The 21,746-nt window shown below is 37.9% G+C and overlaps 1 protein-coding gene across 2 annotated transcripts in view; it reads left to right on the top strand.

Annotated features, from left to right (window-relative positions):
- Positions 1-21,746, top strand: part of KANK1 (KN motif and ankyrin repeat domains 1) — a 122,807-nt gene that overhangs the window by 51,841 nt on the left and 49,220 nt on the right. The window contains exons 1-2 of one of the 2 annotated variants that reach the window (XM_060762252.2): positions 8,876-8,893; positions 18,529-18,643. In XM_060762252.2, the coding sequence (XP_060618235.2) occupies positions 18,607-18,643 (37 nt within the window). In that variant the 5' untranslated portion in view covers positions 8,876-8,893; positions 18,529-18,606. Of the gene's footprint in view, positions 1-8,875; positions 8,894-18,528; positions 18,644-21,746 lie in introns of those variants that run through there. The other variant, XM_060762251.2, reaches the window with a different exon arrangement.

Genomic DNA, 21,746 nt, shown 5'->3' with positions numbered 1-21,746 from the left:
AGGAAACAAACCAGCTTCAGCGAAACGAGAATTTTTAAAAAAAGGTTGGATGTAGGTGACGTGGTTGAGGCATGGATTTCTAAGGTCTCAAGGAGAGTTAGTGAAACCCCTTGCTTAAAATCCTAGAAGCTGCCCTGGTTGGTTGGTTTATTCTCTATCTATTTTGACTAGAATGCTGCTCCAGTATCCCCAGTCACAAACTTCTCATCCCACCTAATTTGTTTTCTTATTTTAGTTCTTCTTTAAAGTGGAATTAGACTGGTAGGAAGAGCTACATGCTTTAGAGCAGGCATAAGCAAACTTTGGCCCTTTTGATGTTTTTGACTTCAACTCCCACAATTCATAACAGCCTAGCAATTGTGGGAGTTGAAGCCCAAAACTCTTGGAGGGCCAACATTTGCCCATGCCTGCTTTCTCTTCCTTTCAGTGTTACGGTAGCATGCCCAGGACCTCATATGGACCAGCAAAGGAAATATTTTTACCTTCCATTAGTTTGGAATGAGTAAAATGAGTAATTTAATCCAAAAGGAGGTGGGCAGGTGGGGGAAATCCTGCATGGCAGGGGGTTGGACTAGATGGCCCATGTGGTCTCTTCCAACTCTATTATACTATGATTCTATGAAATAAACATTTTCAACAAGAGGAAAGCTATGTACCAGCAGATAATGCCATTCAGTATTGTAATTTGAAATGATCGTATGTTTTACAAAGAATGAAAATGAAAGGACTTTCTTATACTAAGTGTTTTTTGTTTGTTTGTTTGTTTGTTTGCTAATTGTGACATTTGGGAATTTGCTATGACAGGTGGAGCCATAAGAACAAAACAGTTCCAACAGTAGCCAGTGAGGTCTGGCATACGACTGCAGCTAAACTAACATCTGGGAGACATTTGCAAAATTCCTGTGGGTTACCACCATCCTGCTATTCTTATGTTTGTTTCATGCATGTGTTTTTACCTCTTATTTTTCAAAGAAGTGCCATGGAATCCAACTTATTAATGAATGCAAATAAAAATAAAACAAACAAGAATTTTCCACTTCATTGCAGAGATTGATATGCATATTTGAGTTTGGGTTTTGCTACTGTTTCAGCATTTTACAAGTTTTCAGCATAGACTTTTATCAGTTTTGGGGTGCTGAGGAAGCTTTCTTATAAGGCTAAATGATGCTTAGCAAGTCAATATTTCTGGTGTGTTTTTAATGCATAGCAAAATACTACTCTTGTTCTAGGGCAGAGCATTTTAGTTGATATTAAAAGTTGGCAAATGATCCAGTTGTCTTATGTTACTAGTTGCCTATCCATTCACTGGATAGCTCCTGGTTCAACTTCAGTCTGAAGCGTATTGTTGCCATAACAGAGGCTTTTTAGGGTACATCAACACAGTAGAATTAATGCATGATGACACTGCTTTAAATGCCATGGCCCAATGCTATTGAATCCTGGGATTTGTAGTTTGCTGAGATACTAACATTCTTGGACAGAAAAGGTTAAGACTACAACATCCAGGATTCCACAAAATTGAACCATAGCAATTAAAGTGGTGTCAAACTGATGCACCCTTAGTGTAGATAGTTTTGCTTTCTGAACTTCAAGGATTTGTGTATGTAACTGTTTGTTTGTTGTTAAATCAAGTTAGTTTGCTTTTCTCAAGTTTTCAGATATTTCTTGCAGAACAGGAAAAAGGGATAGAAAAGTTTCCTCAGCTTGTAGGTCATGACCTGAAACCAGATTTAAAAGGAGTGAGTCCTTGTCATTAAAATCTGTAGTTTAACATCCACCTCCTCAAAATAAGATAACATTTGCAACACTCCTTTAGATATACTATCAAGAAATGATGCATGCAAATATAAAAATGGATTAATTAGAACAAAAGTTCACTCTTTAGCAACCGATCCTTGTACTCTCTATTGATCAGGTTAGATTTTACAAACCAGAGATTAATCAAAGTAACTCCCAAGCAGTTTTGGTAGTAGTAAATGTTAATCTAAAAACAACCTCTGTACAGTATTGTAATGTGGAAAGGGGAAGACATGTCACTCTTTGTTCTAAATTATGTACAAAAGGATTGTTATCTGAAGCCCCATGAACTTTGTAAGACCTGTTTTTATTAATAAGTCTTTTCCCAAGAATCACAACAGTCAGAAAACATATGCATACCTCCAATAATGTCCCTTGCCACATGGTTATACAGGTGTGTGCTGAATTGCTTTTGCAGGTTGATGCTTGTACACCTGAAAAAAATGGAGTGTCTGTAAGTTTCCTTTCCAAATAACTTGTCATTCAGTATCAAACCCATGGTATTTCTTCCAAATTGGAAAAGATTCAAATTAAAATAAGATCTTCATTTGTACATGATTACTTGTCATGAACTTTAGAGAAACAAGATGGAGGAAATAAGTATGAGACAACATTTTGACAAACAATATATGTATGTTGTGTGTGTGCATGTGCGCGCATGCATATGGGTGTGTGTGTGTATTCATAAATAATTTGAACTTTTCTGCTTGAAAATAATCATATTTCCACAGGGGTTTGTGGTACAATTGGATATTTAGTTGTAAGACTGGAGTGGGAATTACGCAGCCTTAGACATATTATCGGATTACAACCCCTCAGCATATCCCAGCATATCTCACCATACTGGCTAAAATAAGACTGCTGTGACTTTTGCAGTCCAACAACATTTGGAAAACGTATGATTCATACTGCTGTTGTTGGCTCCATGTGGTCTGCTTCTGTGCAGCATAATTGTTTCACCCTCCTTGGTGCATTAGGATGCAGGTAGAATTCTTAAATAATAACAGTAATAATAATAATCATCATCATCATCATTTATTTCTAGACCACCCTCTCTCCCCATAGGGACTCAGGGCAGTTAACATACATGTAAAACAGGAAGGGAACATAAGAGCCATCAGATTCTACCTCCTGCCTTACAGAGTACACAACTAATGTACTACTGAAATATGTTCATTCAGCCTTTGTTAAAAGACTTTCAAAAAATAGAGTCTACAAACCTCTGAGACAAAACTACTACAAGAAACATACACTTTGTGTTTGTATGTACAAATTGCATCAAACCTTTTAAAAAATCAATTTTCTTCCTATAACCAGGGAGCTGAAGAGGTATGGTAATATGATTTTGCTTTTGAAAGAGAGCCACCTCTTCGTTTTCTTGCATAGGAAAGAAAGTGTGTGTTTCTGTGTATTGATATTTTCTATCAATGTGTCCTAGCAGGGCTCCCTAAAGCAATATGCATATAGTCTTAAAAACGCAAGCATTTGTCATCACCATCCTTGGCAGGTCTTTGGTAAAGCTAATAGGTCTTAGCCACTAATGTACAAGCCATCTCACAGTGATTTGCATAGGAATAAATCATAAGAGTTGCTGGAGAAATCCATTCTGTCTCCTTCCCAGAAGGACATTTTCAGGACCCACACATGCATATCATAGCGTAACTTCCAAGATGCATATGTATTGCACAGGATGCATATGTTGTATTAGTTAGATACACCTGATATAAGAATGGATTTGTTTGGTTCCTTTTGTTACACTTGCATACACACAAGGAATAAATAACGAGTTCTGGATTGGGAAAGAGGGATTGTTGCCACCAGACAACAGGTTTTTTTTTTTAAAAAAGTAATTAACTATACTAAAAGATGTGTCTTATTTTATCTACAAATGTGAAAAAGAGAAGAGTCATATTTGGAAGTAGATTAGATAATGGAAAATATGAGCGGAACTCTAGTTCTGAATTGATAACAAAGTCCATGTGTAAAAATGATGTGGCTGTGGTTTATCAGCTGGCAGGTGTTGAGTGTTTCCAATCTCAGTGTTAAAGCACAGGAAACTTGGTTGTTCCTATATCCGGAATTTGCCTGGTGTTTCATTTAGCATCTCAAAGAAATGTATTGGGAATTGGCATATGAGCTTTTGGAATTTGGTGTTTTGTTTTTTGTTTTTGTTTTTGTTTTGCTATTTTTTGGAAAGTGTGGGACATTTCCAAATTGATTTGCATTTGTTTGAAGAAAGCCATGTGTGAAAAATACCTTAGTATGAACTGTAAGTGTAGAATTTCATTCCAGGACAGTGTTGAGATTAATACAGCAAAAAGGAAAAGAGATAGAAGGAGATGAAGAAAAAGAAGATATTCTTTTGAGATGCAAGTCAATGAAAATAAATGTTAAAATATTTGTAGTTTTTAAATGTGGCAAAAAATGAAAACTGGTATATCAATAGTGGCTTTGGTTGGTTCAAGAAAGAGATAATATAGGTAGGCTAAATAATTGTATTTATTGTATTTATTACTCTGGTTTAAATTACTCTAAAGTTCATTCAAAACTTTTTTTAAAAGAATAATAAAATATTAGAGTTGGAAGAGACCACATGGGCCATCTTGTTCAACCCCCTTTGCAAAACATAAGATCATTTCAATTTACAATACTGAATGGCATTATCTGCCGGTACATAGCTTTCCTCTTGTTGAAAGCATTTATTTCATAGAATCATAGAGTTGGAAGAAACCACATGGGCCAACTCCCTGCCATGCAGGATTTCCCCAACCTGCCCTCCTCCTTTTGGATAAAATACTCATTCCAAACTAATGGAGGGTAAAATATTGCCTATGTTTATTTACAGGTATTTATATTCTGCCCTTCTCACCGCACAGGGGACTCAGGGCAGATTGCAATGCACATATACATGGCAAACATTAAATGCCATAGACATACAACATATATAGACACGAGGCCAAGACATAGAGGCAATTTAACATTTTAGCTTTCCGGCTTCATGAGGATCTGCTCAATTCCGACCACAGGGGGAACTGGCACTTCACCATCCACTTGTGACACCGAGTCCTTAATGGAGTACTTCCTCATTCTTACACATGCTTCTGGAAGGTTTTATTATGTTGTAAGTTAATTAAAATAGCCTCCCCGCATAAAGCGGTACTTAAATTTCCTAATTGATATATGCAACTGTCTTTCGGGCTGCATAGGTCAACAGCAAGCTAGACTATTAATGGTCAGGAGCTTGCTCCAACTCAGGCTGGCTTCGAACTCATGACCTCTTGGTCAGTAGTGATTTAATACAGCTAGTTACTAACTAGCTGTGCCACAGCCTGGGCCACACGAGCTACTGTTGGTCTACATGAGCTACTGGGCATGCCACCATAACACTGAAAGGAAGAGAAACTCTAAAGCAGGCATGGGCAAACTTTGGCCCTCCAGGAGTTTTGGACTTCAACTCCCACAATTCCTAGGCTGTTAGGAATTGTGGGAGTTGAAGTCCAAAACACCTGGAGGGCCGGAGTTTGCTCAGGCCCGCTCTAAAGCATGTAGCTCTTCCCACAGATCGAATCCCAGTTTAAAGAAGAACTCAAATGAGAAAACAGAAGTTAGGTGGAATGAGAAGTTTATGACTGGGGATACTGAAACAGCATTCTGGTCAAGGTAGATAGAGAGTAAGAGAGACCACATGGGCCATCTAGTCTAGCCCCCTTGCCATGTAGGAAAAGCACAAACAAATTAGAAAGAAGTGAAGATGTAACAATAAAATGCCTAAGTCAAATCTATGTGTCTTCAATGCATAGAGATTTGGTGGGTGGGATGGGGGAAGTGGCTATTTTCTCCTCTGCAAACCTGTTTGATGCATGAAGCTTGAAGAATTTAGTAGGGGTTATTCAGGGTTAGTTAAAAGCAGAAGACTTGGTTGTAAACATGTTGAAATGTGCAGGAATCAGAAATGTCAGCTTAAGGCTTCAAATCATGAACATTGCTCTGTCATGAAGTCACTCTGTCTGCATGGGATAAGCCAGAAAGTGTGGTTTGGTATTGCCTTCCAAATGAATTTGTAACCATCAATGAATCATTGCCAAGTTGGTGGTCATTCTTCTTGATTTACAACTATTTCCATGGCTCTTCGGGATTAGACTTGGTGTTGAATTAATATAGGTGGGGTCCCTTTTACAATTCCTGCTGTGTCAAAACTTATTGTTTTACCAACACCTGTCGAGTATGTGTGGTGTCATTTGAAACCATATCCTCCTTTGGTTAGGAGTTGGTTTTTGTCTTTTAGAACTAGATAACGTAAATCTTTCAGCAAGCAGTTTTATGCGCCACTGTACTTTTGTCCTTCCTTTTGGGAATTTAGTTTTTCCTATAGTGAAAACCAAGTTTCATGGATAGTTTCCTTTAAAGACCACAAAATAAAATGTGGTCATCCATTGGTTAAATGTCAGTAGATACAACCAAATACTTGTGGTTGTATCATGTATAGTAGTTGTAGTATTGTAATGGAGTTTGTAATGGACTTGTATACAACAGTTTCCTTTTTGTATATTGGCTGAATACATGGAATAATGTATATGAACAGGACTTTGGGAGACTTTGCGAAAGTCATGTGAAATATAGTTGCCAGACAGCCATTCTTCTACTGACATGTCCTGGGAAACTGTCTGAGAAATAGCATAGTAAAAAATTATGGTGCAGGGAAGGGCTCTTTGCTATGCCCTGCAGGATGGCATTTTTAAATTAAGCACTGGCAACTAGTCTTGACATGAGTGACATTTGTATGGGAATACAGTGTGCTAGAAGAATGAGTTCCTCCTGTTACTGGTATGTCTGTTCTAAGGCACAGTGAAGCATGGGCCAGGAATAGGCTATTTTATGTGGAGTTGAGAAGGAATATGACAGTAATTCTAAAACATTTATCCTCCAGATATTTTGGACTTCAACTTCCAGAAGCCCTTGCCCTCTTGGCCAACAGTCAGGAATTCTGGGTGCCAAAGTCTATAACAGTGTTTCTCAACCTGGGGGTCAGGATCCCTGGGGGGTTGTGAGGGGATGTCAGAGGGGTCTCCAAAGACCACCAGAAAACACAGTATTTCCTGTTGGTCATGGGGGTTCTGTGTGGGTAGTTTGGCCCAATTCTATTGTTGGTGGGCTTCAGAATGCTCTTTGATTGTAGGTGAGATAAAAATCCCAGCAACTCCAAAATGTCAAGGTCTATTTTCCCCAAACTCCACCAGTGTTTATATTTGGGCATATTGAGTATTCGTACCAAGTTTGGTCCAGATCCATCATAGTTTGATTCCACAGTGCTCTCTAGACATAGAGCGCACAAGGCTCACAAGTCCCTTCAAGGTAGGGGAGAAAGCGCTCACGCGACATGGGACTGAGAGTGGCCCAGCAGCATCAGGAGGAGAAGCAGCAGCAGAAGCAGATTATGTAATTTTTAACACTATTTATTAGGGAAAAAAGCCAGACTTTCCTTTTGTTTTTTTATTAATGCTCCCAATTTAAAATGCATAAGGATATGGGTGAACTACAACTCCCAAAATTGTGGGTCAATCCTTCCTAAATCCTGCCAGTATTCAAAGTTGTCCATGTTGGGTCTGTGTGCCAAGTTTGGTCCAGATCCATTGTTGTTTGGGTTCACAGTGCTCTCTGGATTTAGGCAAACTACAACTCCAAAACTCAAGGTCAATGCCCACCAAACCCTTCCAGTATTTTCTGTTGGTCATGGAAGCTCTGTGTGCCAAGTTTGGTTCAATTTTATCATTGGTGGAGTTCAGAATGCTCTTTGATGGGAGGTGAACTATAAATCACAGCAACTACAACTCCCAAATGACAAAATTAACTCCCCTCCCCCAACCCCCCAACTAGTACTCAAATTTGGGCATATTGGGTACTTGTGCCAAATTTGGTTGAGTGAATGAAAATACATCCTATATATCAGATATTTACATGACGATTCATAACAGTAGAAATTAATTAGCAATGAAAATAATTTTATGGTTGGGGGGTCACCACAACATGAGGAACTGTATCAAGGGAAGGTTGAAAACCACTGTTCTATAACATCTGAATGTCCGAAGTTTGGTAATACTGGAATAAGGTATGCACAGTTGATCCTCACTGATCCTCACAAGTCAGCATCTTAAATGAGTATGAACTGCTGGCGATCACTTGCATCAGAAGTGAGCTACTGTATTCCTCAAGACATTTTTACCCTAAACTTCCAATAACCACTCATCTGTGTCGCTAAGACTAATGGATATTGCAGTTTAAAAGTTTTTGGAGGATCGTAGTACTTCTTAACCCAGAACCAAAAAGTAGTTTCATCTGGTTTAATCTTCTGACATACTGAGTTGCTTTTGGTTGGCCATCTTTTCTGTTTTGTTTGAGACCAGCTAGTCTCAGGCTAGAGATAAAATGCTGAAATGACAGACGTAGCAAATTCTAATTAGCCTATTCATGGTTGAGTTATAGATTAAGTCTAAGAGCTAATGAGAATTACAGTACTATGTAATAGTTTGGGTCATGGTTGATGGTATCTTGGACATGTGTGTTTCTTTCTGAATGGCAAACAATATGCCATTTCTTTAAAGTAATTAATTTTTCAGGTCACCTGCCCAAGTTCTTCTAGATTATTAATTTTTATATTGATTTTTAAATAAAAATAATGAAAATAGGAAATGGTAGGTTAAAGCTAGAACATATCTAACTTTTCTCACTTTTTTTGAAATCAAACATTACCAAGAAATCATTGTTTGAATAACACTTGTTCTTTGATCACCTCCTGATCAAATTAGTGACAAGATGGGAATGGAAAAATGTCCCCTAGTTATCTTACTGATGCACTCTTGGTTTTTCAAAAGGTGAATGAATTCCAAGCACCTCATGAAAATAGCTCGTTAGTGTCCCCTAATAGGCCAGCTTGCTTTAGCTATCATATGATATGAGATAACTTCTAGCTATACTTAGAAGAGGGTAGTCCTGTCCTTCTCAGCATTCAAGAGCTTTATTTTGGTGTGTTAACCTGCTGTCCTTCTCCTCTAACAAGTTTTTTTAAAAATCAATGCAACTTTGGGTGTGATGGCAACAGGTAAGAAACGGAATTTGATCACAGCTGTTTAATCTTACAAATTTTTGAAAAGCATAAACTTAATGCTATAGGTAAATCTTTACCTATTCAATAGGTAAAGATTTGAAATTATGTTCTACTGCCTTATACAAGTAAAAATATTAAGTGTACTTAGATTGTTTGGGAGTAAAATCTCTTTTTTCTTGTTATGTGAGTACAGAACTAAAAAAAAAATGTGGCTTAATTAAGGTACGAGCATGGCTAATGTGAACAGAGAAGCATATAATATCACACTAAAAATTAGCAAAAGAGAAAGTTGGATCAGGACAACTAATGCACTTCTCCTTTATCCACACCTTGCTTCCATTTTAACTTCTGATATCTATACTTTGGCGAGTACGTAGAAGAGAGTGTTTCATTGACTTGGGCTTTCAATATAAGAATATATGACAGAATTTTATATATTAAACATCCTGAGTAAAAACATCTAAGATTTCTAGATGTCTATATTGTCCTATTCTTTATCACTGAGATGACCAATTTAGTCTTTCTAACCAATTTGCAAGGAAGATGAATCTACCTGTTCTTGCTCAGTGACTCTTGGCACTTGTTCGCTGGTTTAATAATAATTACATTAAACTAGGAGCTATAAAAAGTGTATGCATATGAATCTGTCTGTCTTATCTATCTAATCTAATAAACAAATCCATAGGTTCATTGTTCCATCATAAATACATGATTGTAGAAATACTTTTTTGTTGATGTGAAATAACATTAAGGTTGACATCTTAGAATGCTTTACTAAATTGCACATGGGGGATTCACACAATTTTTTCATATGTGTCTGCTATGGGTAGTGGATTTTCATTTTCTGAACTTAGTTAATTGTACAGTAAGGCATTTTCTTTAGGACGGCAAGATTTGGGAATCAGAAACAAGCTTGACATGGCTCGTTCTTATCTATTTCAGTGGCTCTTTGTGGATTAATTCGCCAGTGAACAAATATACACTGCATCTTTCATCTTCTTTCTGTGAGCTCCACCTTGAGAAAATAAAATAATGTTTTTGCAGCATAAATTGGAAAGACTCATACATCCAGACTCTGCAAGTTAACTGTTGACAGCAAAGATTGGCAGCAGTTCTCTGGATTTGGTCTTGGCCTGTAGAGCAGTGCAATTAAATCTGACCTTTAGAGCTGAACTTTGGTTAGGAATAGGTGTCTGATTATAGCTTGGAATGTACACAAATATATAGGGCACTCTCTGGATAGTGTATTAGCTAATATCAGCATAGAGCTGTAACCTTAATTCTAAATCTATTTTCCTTGATTTTTTTTTAATACTGGAACTTTATGATTGAAAAGTTATTTTGATCAGATCTCGGTATGTTTTGATGCCACATGCAGTAAAACTCTTAGTCAAGAGTTTTTAAATGATATAAATAAACATTGATAATAAGAATAAGCAATTTGTTTGATATAGATTATGCATTCCTTATCCAGAATTCCAAAATCAAAGTATTCCAAAACTTAAAATTATCCATAGAGATGGCTGAGATAGTGACTCCTTTTCTTTCTTATGGTTAGATCAGTGGTTCTCAACCTTAGGTCCTCCAGCTGTTTTAGACTTCAACTCCCAGAAATCCCAGCCAACTTAGCAGCTGTTGGGAACTGTGAGCTGAAGTCCAAAACACCTGGAGGACCAAAGGTTGGGAACCACTGGGTTAGATGAACGAAAACCTTTGTTTAATTCACAAAATTATTTATAATATTACATAAAATTACCTCCAGGCTATGTGTATTCAGTGTATATAAATGAAAGTAATGTTCAGATTTGGGTCCCATCTCCAAAATATCTTATTGTATACACACACACAAAACTTGTTTTCCAAAATTTAATAAAACCCAAAATCCAAAATACTTTTGCTCCACAGTTTTTCAGATAAGGAATACTCAACCTGTATGAAATTTTACAATCGAACTACTCCATGATCTAGAAGGTTGTCACTAGTCTGCATAATAGATACATTTTATTTTATTTGCATCTTTTCAAGAATATGGCAATTTTTTAAAAAATGGAGTTTAACTTTTTCAACTATACTTAACCTCAGCCATCTAGAACTTTGATTTCCATGTGTTTAAAAATGACCTTGTTCTGCAGAAGTGAAAGGAAGTTTATTTACTAATTACACAGCCTAACAAAACAAAACAAAAGATTATTAGTGTCTTGGTTTTTAAAAGGCCTCGCCAGGTGTTTTAGATTTCAATTCCCAGAAATCCCAGCCAGCTCACTGGGTTTTAGGAATTGTGGGAATTGAAGTCCAAAACACTTTCCCATGCCTGTTCTTGAAGCATGGCAGAAATACCTCCACACGTGTGTGGAAGCTTTGGAGAGGATTTTCCAAAAAATTCTTTGCAGGAGGTTGCAGGCATAAAAGGTCTCCTGGAAGGCCAAGTCAGCCCCCCTGGCCACCCACAGTTGCTTTCCTCTGCATTATAAGGATGGCACTAAAGGACATTCCCCATCTTTTTCCATTGCCGTGCTTTGTCTGGTTTTTAAGATATTTGACAATGTGTATTCTTTGTAGTGGAATTTTTAAAACTATGTTACTTTATCTGGCTACATCTCTGGCTATCTTTTTGTAAAAAGGTTTAATTGTGTTAAAAATTTGACAATGACATCGTGATTTCATAGGTACACATTTTATGCTTTATGTTTTATAGTGTAACCTACCTTGCCTTGCAACAGAGCTAAAAATGCAGTAAATAAAAAAATGAAATAAAATATAAAGTATGCTGCCTATTAATCTTTTTATTGTTCAGGTTCTTCAGTTTACAGTGAAGGGAACTTACAATGTTTTCAGGCTATTGCCAGAGCTAAGATTCTTTGAATTTTTAGACCAAGACTGGCTTACATATAAATCCTTAAAGGGTGAATGTTCTTAGTTTTACAGTTTCTTAAGTGTTGGGAAACCTTTAACCACAATTTTTATATAGTGGCTTTGTCTTTTCCAGGCATGTCTATTGAAAGACATATTTGGAACCCTCAGAATCAGTGGTTAATTAAAACTAACTAAAACTATATTCACAATAAAAGTGTAGTGCCTAATGGCAACATTTCATCGCCACAAAATTTTAGAGATGGCTCAAAATATTGTTACCTTCACAGCTTATGTTTAGTGCCAATTAGGTCCATTTGCTCTGGACAAAATGAGGAAGTGAAATTAAACTAGTACAGTTAAGACTTTTCCATTTCTAAAACTGCATTACAGTGATATGTGCCCTTGTTCTAGTCATCTTGGCATTCATTGCAACAAAACTGCTTTCAGAAGGCGACTCATACGTTTTTAAAGTTTGGGTTGTTGTAGGTTTTTTGGGCTATATGGCCATGTTATAGAAGCGTTTTCTCCTAACGTTTTGCCTGCATCTATGGCAGGCATTCTCAGAGGTTGTGAGGTCTGACCTCACAACCTCTGAGGATGCCTGCCATAGATGCAGGCAAAACATCAGGAGAGAATGCTTCTAGAACATGGCCATATGGCCAGAAAACCTACAACAACCCAGTGATCTGGACATGAAAGCCTTCAACAATACATTTTAAAAGTTTGTTCATGTGACATCTTTGCTGATGTTCTTCTACCTTTCATGATACCAAATACTATGGATTATATCTCCCATTAAACTGTTTTGGAGAAAGATAGGTTCTCGCAAACAGGCTGTTAACTGCTGAAATAACCCTGATGTTCAATGTAGTCCTGGCCATGCCATTTGGGGGATTCTGGGAATTATTCTCCAAAAGTAACTATTCTATGTTCTGCTTCTTTGTAGGTTAATGAACCTAATATTAACATATGCATATTTTTAAAAAACCGGACAGATTTATAATATACTTTTTTAACTTCCTGAAAATGGTTTAGATGTCTAATTTTAACAATACAGAATTTGATGGATCCCTTTTAGCAAACTTCCAAAGTCCCCCACCCCAAGTTTTCTACCTCTATTTTTATTGTCCGCACCTGGTGAGTTTATGCACCATATCTTGTATATAACCCAGTAAAGCCCTCGCTAAGATAAGCAATAACTGATAAGAAGTTGTGTCTTGTGATTTCTGACAGCAATATTAAATCTTTGTTTGGCAAGATATATTTCATTTGAAATTAGGTCTGTTTCCACAGGGGCACCTGACGTCTTTAAAACGGACAGATTTGTTGTGGTCTTAGCTTTTGTAAGCTTTTTGCATCAGATAATAATCAGTGTTAAACACTGTAATAACCTTTTTTGGTGACTTAATAAGATTGTTCATTGTAAGAATAATAATACAAATTAAGAAAGATGACAACTAAGTACAAGGTGTCTGAAAAAATTCTTTACAATGTCAATTCTATACAATTGAAATTGGAAAGATAATTTTCAGGCACCCTATAGAAAGCTTCTTAAACTTTTTCCATTGTGACCCCTTTTTGCCTGAGAAATTTTTATGTGTCCCCGTGTATATAGATAAATAAAATCAAGCACTTACTGATAACAAACCATTGTTTGCAAGGCTTGCTAAATGGTTTGTCGAAAGCTTTCATGCCTGGAATCACTGGGTTGTTGTAGATTTTTTGGGCTGTATGGCCATGTTCTAAAAGCATTCTACCTGACGTTTCGCCTGCATCAATGGTAGGCATCCTCTGAAGTTGTGAAGTTCTCACAACCTCTGAGGATGCCTGCCATAGATGCATACAACCCGAAAAACCTAAAACAACCCACTTGCTAAATGGGTTGATTTTTCCTTTTTATGAAGCACAGCTGAAGCACTTTCTGAAAAGTCCACTGTAAAGACTGCACTTTGTTGCTAACAAGTTTATGCAAATGGGGGGAGGGGCAAGCAGAAACCTTTTCCTTTGCCAAATATTTTGTGACCCCAAATGTGGAACCACATTTGGGGTCGGGTTCCACCTTTTAAGAAGCAGTGCCCCATAGAATAAAACTTGCTAAAAATTAAAGCGAGACATGTCCCCTTATGTGGTATCTCCGATAATGATAAAGCATGGAGGCAGATGGGCTCTTCATAACAGAGGGCACATAGAATGAGAGGACTTGCTGCCAGAAATCCTAACTGGACCCAGGTTTCATTTCCAATCTCTGAGTAGAAAACGTCCACAGATTTCTTCCAATGGAAATGTTGAAAACCCCATCTATGTGGAGAGAGGAAAACATGCAAATTAGTTGAGCAGCAATCTTTAGCTGGTCTGTAATACCATAAGTATTTAAAGAAATTGCAGTTCCTAGTAAATTGGCTCCAGGTGTGTTCCTGCAATTGATAAGACATGTTAAAAGCATGCCTAGGCACTTGATTTAGTGGTATAACAAATCAGATAAAATCACCCAAGGAGGATGGAGCAAAAATGATAAGAGACCAAAAGAACTTCCATAGCTATTGTAATTCGAGGTTTTGAAATTGTATGATATATAGTGGGTCCTTGGGATTCACTAGTGTTTGGTTCCAGATCGCCCTGTTGATACCAAAGTCCCAGTATATGTAATGGCTTAGTAAAATAGTGCCCCCTATGCAATCAAAGTTTTCCTTTTTGTTTTTGTTTGTGTTTGTTTTTAAATTCAAGCATGGGTATTCAATCATGCAGACAGAGGGCAGACTGTATTTGTGGTGTAACCAGTGATTGATAGTATTACAGATCTTGTAGGTCTAAAATATAATTATTTCTGCTCTCTTTAAATGGGAGAAAGAACAATTCTGACTTACAGTTTGGGCTATAAGAAGCTTTAAAACTGATTAGCAAGGGAAGGGGACCCACAGGTCATTGAGATGCCGTTTTCAACTTTACCTTGTATTGTGTCTCAGTAACAACTCTATTTTTGCATAAGGGAAACTATCCTGAATCTTGGACAATTTGTAATATTTTGCCTTACCCATTTTGGTGTGGGACATGGCAATTGATGTGGCTTTCCTGTCCTGATGTGGGTGGTACATGAACACAAATACAAATGCTGTTCATTTCAGTGCTGTTTGTTCAGGAGGAACTCCCTGGAGACATGTGCCATATGATTATTTAACCTAGGAAGGGGCCTTTTTTGTGTGTTTGCTCTTAACACTCAGGGTTGTGTTTGGTTTAAACATTGTACCTTGGCTAGCTGCCCAGTAAAACATCTTCATACTGTGGTAGGAAACCCAGGGAGGCAGTGTACAGTTGGAATTGAGAATAAACTAAAACTTCTCGCACATGAATGTGAAAACCATATGGGAGCTTCTATTTCACAAATTTTTGACATGAGGTGAATCCTTTCAACACTTAGGATTTTGCAGTTTAATTATCTTCCCTTCTATGTGCTTTCTCTGCCATAAACCTTATCCTTCATAAATGACTATTCCATGTGGTTTTGCACCTCAGTATTATAGTTAAATGTTCACTAGTTGGGTGCTCTTTCTTGTTATATAGAGTGATTATAATAAACTCGTTACATATGACAATATGGCCAAGTGCTTAGACCATGACTTTCTCTTGATACTACAGTTAAAATGGGTGATATTTGGACCATTTATTTTAATTCTATCCAGTTTTTGTTTCTTCGTGTCAGGAGCAACTTGAGAAACTGCAAGTCGCTTCTGGTGTGAGAGAATTGGCCATCTGCAAAGATGTTTTCCAGGGGATGCCCAGATGTTTTGATGTTTTACCATCCTTGTAGGAGGCTTCTCTCGTGTCCCCGTATGGGGAGCTGGAGCTGACAAAGGGAGCTCATCTGCACTCTCCCTGGATTCGAACCTGCGACCTGTTGGTCTTCAGTCTTTCTGGCACAAGGGTTTAATCCATTCATTGAGCCACAGGGAGCTCCTATGCCACTCAGTGAATGTATGTCATGTTCTTTGCCACTTTTACACGTGTCTTTTCCTTTATATCTGTCTTTTCCTGGGTACAGCATGTGGATTTCTTCGTCTTTATTTTGATTTTGATTTCTACAACAATTATGTGAATTAGATTAGGCTAAGAGCTTGTACTTGGTCTAACTGCACCCTCTGAGCTTATGAGTGAGTGAAGATGCAAACCCTCACCTTCTAAGAGTCCTTGTCTGACACTAACCATAATATCATACTGCCTTTTAATCTTGATTTGTGGCTTGGTTTAAGTTTGAACCATAGGGTAAACACTTCATGCTAACAGCAGATATGTTGGTGTATATTGCATACACCCACAACACAGCAGATGCATCATTTTTATATTTATGTGTAGAAATTTGCACCCCATTCTGTCAGAGCTTTAGTTGCCCTTGGGGTACCTGTTTATTTTACTGTGCATGCATGGTGTGTTCCCTGGCTATCTGAGTACACACATACAGTTTAGTATATGTACCCATTTCACTCACTTCACAGGATATAAATGCAGACAACGAAGACCCCACTACAGAGGCCCTAACTTAACATCATCTTCTGATTTTCTGGCCTCAGCCTGTAAGGTGCATGACAGAACAAGCATGTTCTCCCCTGCCTCTGTCCCCATTCCTCCTTTTAATTTTCATCAGCTTTGTGCATTGGTCAAAGGCTTTCATCAGCTTTGTGCATTGGTGAATAAACACTTGGCTCTATGTGGAAAAGGAATTTATGGGCAACCATTCACATGCTGCCAAATGATGTAAACGTCAAGACATTTGGCACTAGCTTTCTAGATAGAAAAAAAGTTTGTATACTGAATTAATAAAGCTTTCTCCCAATCCAAGTGCAGCTTCTATTAGCAAATAATACTTCTAACCAGTCCTTACATGCTCTTACATTTGCCCTGAAGTCTTCACTACTCAGTAATCTCAGGCAGGTATGAGACAGGCACGTAAAAACAGGGGATTTGTAAGGGCAAGAACCCTGAAGGATTGTCCTGAGAAACAGTTTGTCTTTTCAGGTACCTGTTCTGAGAGAACACCTAAGCCCCAACATATACCCATTTAATACTTGCACACCCATATATAGATAAATAGCCTGGGTGTTGCCTACAAATAAGATGGGGTGTTTGTATTGTTTTTGCAAATCAATTCCACTTGATAATCTTGCTAGTGCTTGGTTTATGTTACAGCCACCTACTGCTAACCTCAGTGTTGCTGAATGACAAAACACATTGTAGTCATTGCTGTGATGTGTGCTGTTTGCTGTTTATGAAATTGTGTGGAGGACACATTCAAGGAACAATTTTCAGCTGTTGTAATAGTTGATGTGAGAAAGATGTACTGTGTTGTGTTATTTATGTTTACCAAACTGAGAGGGCATTTTTCTTAGTATACAAGTTCAGCTGTGCTTTCTTTAAGAAGGCAATCTAGTTGGACCCGGAAGTCATTTTCAGTTATCCACTCCTTTCTTCATACTTGAGACTATAGTGTAACTTGGTATTCACAATCACATTTCACAGTTCATTTTCCACACAGGTTGATGTCTGGTCAAGTCTGCATGGCAAAAATAGCAGCCAGTTGAGAACAGAAATGTTCCAGATTTATCCCAGACATGGCCACATTCACCAGTCAACCTGCTGTGGTGGCAGGTTGGAGTTCCTATGACCCAGCTAGTATGAGACCCCATTGCCCAATTCTGGACTGTGTCACTGTTGCCAGTTCCTAGCCATCCATAGAGCTCTGTGCAAGTGCCTGGCCATTGCAGTAGCCCCATTTTGACTTCTGGAGAGGCACCTGCACAATCATGAAGAAGGAGGGGACACATCTCATCTTCTCTATGGTTGTATGGGCACCCTATGGATGTCACACAGAGCTCTGAAGGTGACAACAGTGGTGACATGGACACAATCGTCTCATTTTTCCTGAGCTGTTAAATGCAAGGGAAACTTGACAGTGGTGGTGTCCTGACTGGGCAGGGGACTGCTCTGTCTCGGACCCAGTGCAGCTATCCACACTGCCTTGAGGTGCAGGATACTCTGATGTTTCAAGGAAAGTCTGGAGCATCTCACAACTTTTCCTGAAGCAGGGCAAAGCCAGTTTAACCTGCAGAATTCACTGGAAGTAATAGAATGGTGTGAAGACTGTCAGGGGCCAGTTCAGGGTGAGTTTGGATTTTTATTCATGTTTAGACTAGCCCTCTGGCTTGAGGAAGTAGGGCCACCCAACTCTTTCAGCAGGATAGGACCTGGGGACCTGAAACAGCCTGTCTCTTTATATGTAAATTCCCATTTATCTTTCCCCCAAGCATTATATCAAAAATAACACATTAAATGCTGATAGTTTCTGGACTGCAGCACCTTTGAAACAGCTTGAGGCAATTAAAAATATGTGTTTAGAATTCCTGTGTGTTTATGAAGTTTTTGTGTATTCACATGCTTCCCCTCATTACGTCCATTGTCTTTCTTTCTCCATTTCTCTTTACAAATATGGTTGTGTTGTGAAAGGGCTTTTGTATATAGTGGTGTCAACCAACATTTGTCTATACAAACAGGTCAAACAAGCATCCATGACACATTTTAAGAATAGTAATACTTGATCTGGAGGTTGACAAGCGGTTAAACTTCTTAATGTCTCTTGATTTGGCATTGTTGATAGTTTCCATTTAAGGGCCTCTCCTGTTTGAATTGTAGAATTGTATATGTGTATGTCCATTTGATCCTTTATTAACGAACAGACACTGAAGTTTGAACTACAATATTTTAATTGCTCTTCTTTTTTTCTGTTTCAGGTTGCATGCCTGGTTGGACTTGATGCTTGATTTGCATGACTCATAACAATCTGTTTCTGGATTTGTCAGTGAGCAGGCATGGCCCATCCAGTGAATATTAATGGAGGCTCCACAGGTAATGTCTTGTTCGGTCAGAAGCTCTTTTTAAAAAAAATGTTCCTAGTGGTTTCCAATCTTATATTTTCAAGCATTTTTTTACATCTTGGAATGTTTTGTGAGCACTGTTATTTTTTTCTCCCTTTTATTTTGGGAACCAAAATTAAAATTTCTTCTTGCCATGTTGTGATTTTCTTGTGAAAGATATTGTTGTGTCTTGTTGGTTTCTGCGGGATAACTGCTAGCTAATAATCCAGTGTGTAATGTTCATTCTTGATTATGGCAAACAAAGTTCTATTGCAACAGAAAAACAAAAGAAAAGCAGGCCTTGTGTTTTTACATAATCTCAGAAGTAAGACTTATGGTACCATTTTGGCAATACTAGTAGCAAGATTATGTTGCTCAAGTAGTTACATATTTCTTCATACAGGTCCTGCATGATATGAAGCACATTGGTCTTATCCTCTGTATGAAACCTAGGCCCATGTCTCTTAACATTACCACTTCTTGCCTCAGAGATGGCAAACAGGGTACCTACTTTGCATTTTAAACTGGCTGATACACCAAGCTGAGTTTGGGGGGTTTTTTTAGTGCACATTTTTGCAGTGAGGAAGGTTGAAAGAAAGGAGTCAGTGTCTTTGAACACTTTGTTGAAGTATTACAGTTTTGTTATTGGGTGTTGATTTCAAAAATGAACTCATCTTAAAGATTTCCTTTTAACATTTCCAGTTTGGTGCAATTATTTCAGAAAAAAAATCAAGAGAAAATGGCTTTACTTTTGAGATGGTATCATAAAACACTACACATACTATCAACACTATTGTATTTCTGGTGTATTTAATATACAGTACACATGACTATAACACTGTTAACATGTTTTTTAGTTAATTTTGTTGAATGTTTTTTATGATTGTGATGGCACCGAATAGTGCTTGTTGTGAGGAAGCATGTTCTGTTGTGAGGCAGAACATGCACAGTCATTTCACCTCGGGGGTGAAAAGGGGTACAAATGTATGAAATAAATAAATAAATAATAAAGTGCTTTGCTATATGAATGATGGAATAGTGAAGAGTCTCATTTGAAGATAGAATAAATAGAAACTGCTTATCCTATATCTGGTGAGAGCCAGCATGGTGTTGTGCAGTGGTTCTCAACCTGTGGGTCCCCAGGTGTTTTGACCTACAACTCCCAGACATCCTAGCCAATTTACCAGCTGTTAGGATTTCTAGGAGTTGAAGTCCAAAACATCTGGGGACCCACAGGTTGAGAACCACTTGTATCATGGTTTGAGTGATGGACTACAACTCTGGAGATCAGGGTTCATTTCCCTGTTAAGCCATGGAAACCCACTGGTTGACTTCAGGGGAATTGCATATCCTAAGCCCCATAAGTTGGAAACATCTTGAAGATACACAAGAACAACAGATATCTTTGGTCAGGCCTTGTCTACTGGTCTGTCTGGAACCAATTGTGGTGCTACTGAAAGATACAGTTTATTGCCTTGACTGGAACCAACTGCTGCTTGTGTTTCTTCTCTTAGCAAATATTCCTCCTAATCTGTATAACACTCCTGAAACTCTATGAAGGACTGGTACCTGGATATATGATTCCTTTCTTTCCTGATTTCATTTAGGTTGTAAGCTTGTGAGCTGGCCCTATATTGTATCTTTTAAAGAGAAGTTGTCCAACACCTAGAAAGCTTTGAACTCTTTCCATGAATAATCAGTAACAACAATAAGTTCAGTTGGTATAACTTCTGTCCTGTTTTGCACCAAGCTATCAGCTGATTGTGGTTATGAGAGAGGTAACTCTTGATAAGGAAGGAAAGTTGTGGGACTGAATGGCTTAGCTGAAGGACTAAGAAGGAATTAGGCGGATTTGAGGCTTGGCCACTTGAGTCTGGAAACTTAGCTGGCCAGCTTGATGAAATTCTGTATATAAAGCCAGGAAGTTCAGAACATGCACAGTCATTAAATTAGTTTATTTTATAAGAGGCAGGATACCAAATGTTGGCACAATGTACAGTTATTCACATTAATCATAGCAAACACATATGATGCAATACAAGAGAGCATTGCCTTGATCCACCAACACTAATTCCTTTGGTTTAGCAGCACTAATAACATGTGCAAAAGGTTATGACATGTATGAATATTGCAATAATACTGAAAGTTATTAAGCACAATGTGTTTGGGCTTTTAAGTTCACAATGCCAAAATAATGAAGTTTCTTTCAAACCAGTAAAGTGCTAGGTTGCTTGAAAACTTTTAGTTAGATCACTTCTGACATCCACGTTTTCCAGAGGATGCAAGCTTCTCCCAACCATCTTTGCATGTATTTATTTAGTTAGGAGGAAAAGTGTATATTGATGCATCAAGTCTTCATACAGAACTACGAATGTAGTGCATGCAAGTGGAATCAGCTGTCCTGCCATCCAAGTGCATCTCATTCATAAGTGAATGCAAGACATCTAAACCTCAAGGAGTTCAGTCTTAGTTTCTCACTCCCCATATATACATACACACATAACTAGAAAGTGCATCAGTAGAGGTGCATCTTCGCATTGTAGAATTAATTCAGTTCAGCATTACTTTAACTACCATGACTCAATCATGTGGAATCATGGGAGCTGTAGTTTTATAAGGCCTTCTCTCCCTAATAGTGCTGGTGCCTCCCCAAACGACAACTTCCATGATTCCATAACATTGAGCCATGACAGGTCAAAATTAATTCTTTACAGTGGTTAAAAAGCTTTGATTAAGCCTTGTCCCATGATATATTTTACACTTTTTCCTCCCTCTTGAAAAATAAGTGTGTTTCAGTCTGAAATAAGTGAACTTTATTAAAATTTTAAATTGCCTAGTAACTAAAGTTCCCTGGGCTATGTACAGATAGCTGGAAAGCATAACATTTTAAAAAAAAAACCCTAAACAATTGTAATGAAATGGCACAAGGTATCATGCATCTTACTTAGAAACATTACTGCTTTGAGGTTGGAACAATATTTGAACACTCCAGAACAAGAATCTTCTACTGAACTTCTGTAACAAGTTCATCCAGATATGCCAGTGTTTGAGGGCATTGTGAGAGAAAGGGATATTAAAACATACACAACCCAGTG

This window comes from Anolis sagrei, chromosome 2, assembly GCF_037176765.1.
Source record: "Anolis sagrei isolate rAnoSag1 chromosome 2, rAnoSag1.mat, whole genome shotgun sequence".
NCBI classification, from domain to species: Eukaryota; Metazoa; Chordata; class Lepidosauria; order Squamata; family Dactyloidae; genus Anolis; species Anolis sagrei.
This window is presented reverse-complemented; position numbering and strand designations above follow the sequence as displayed.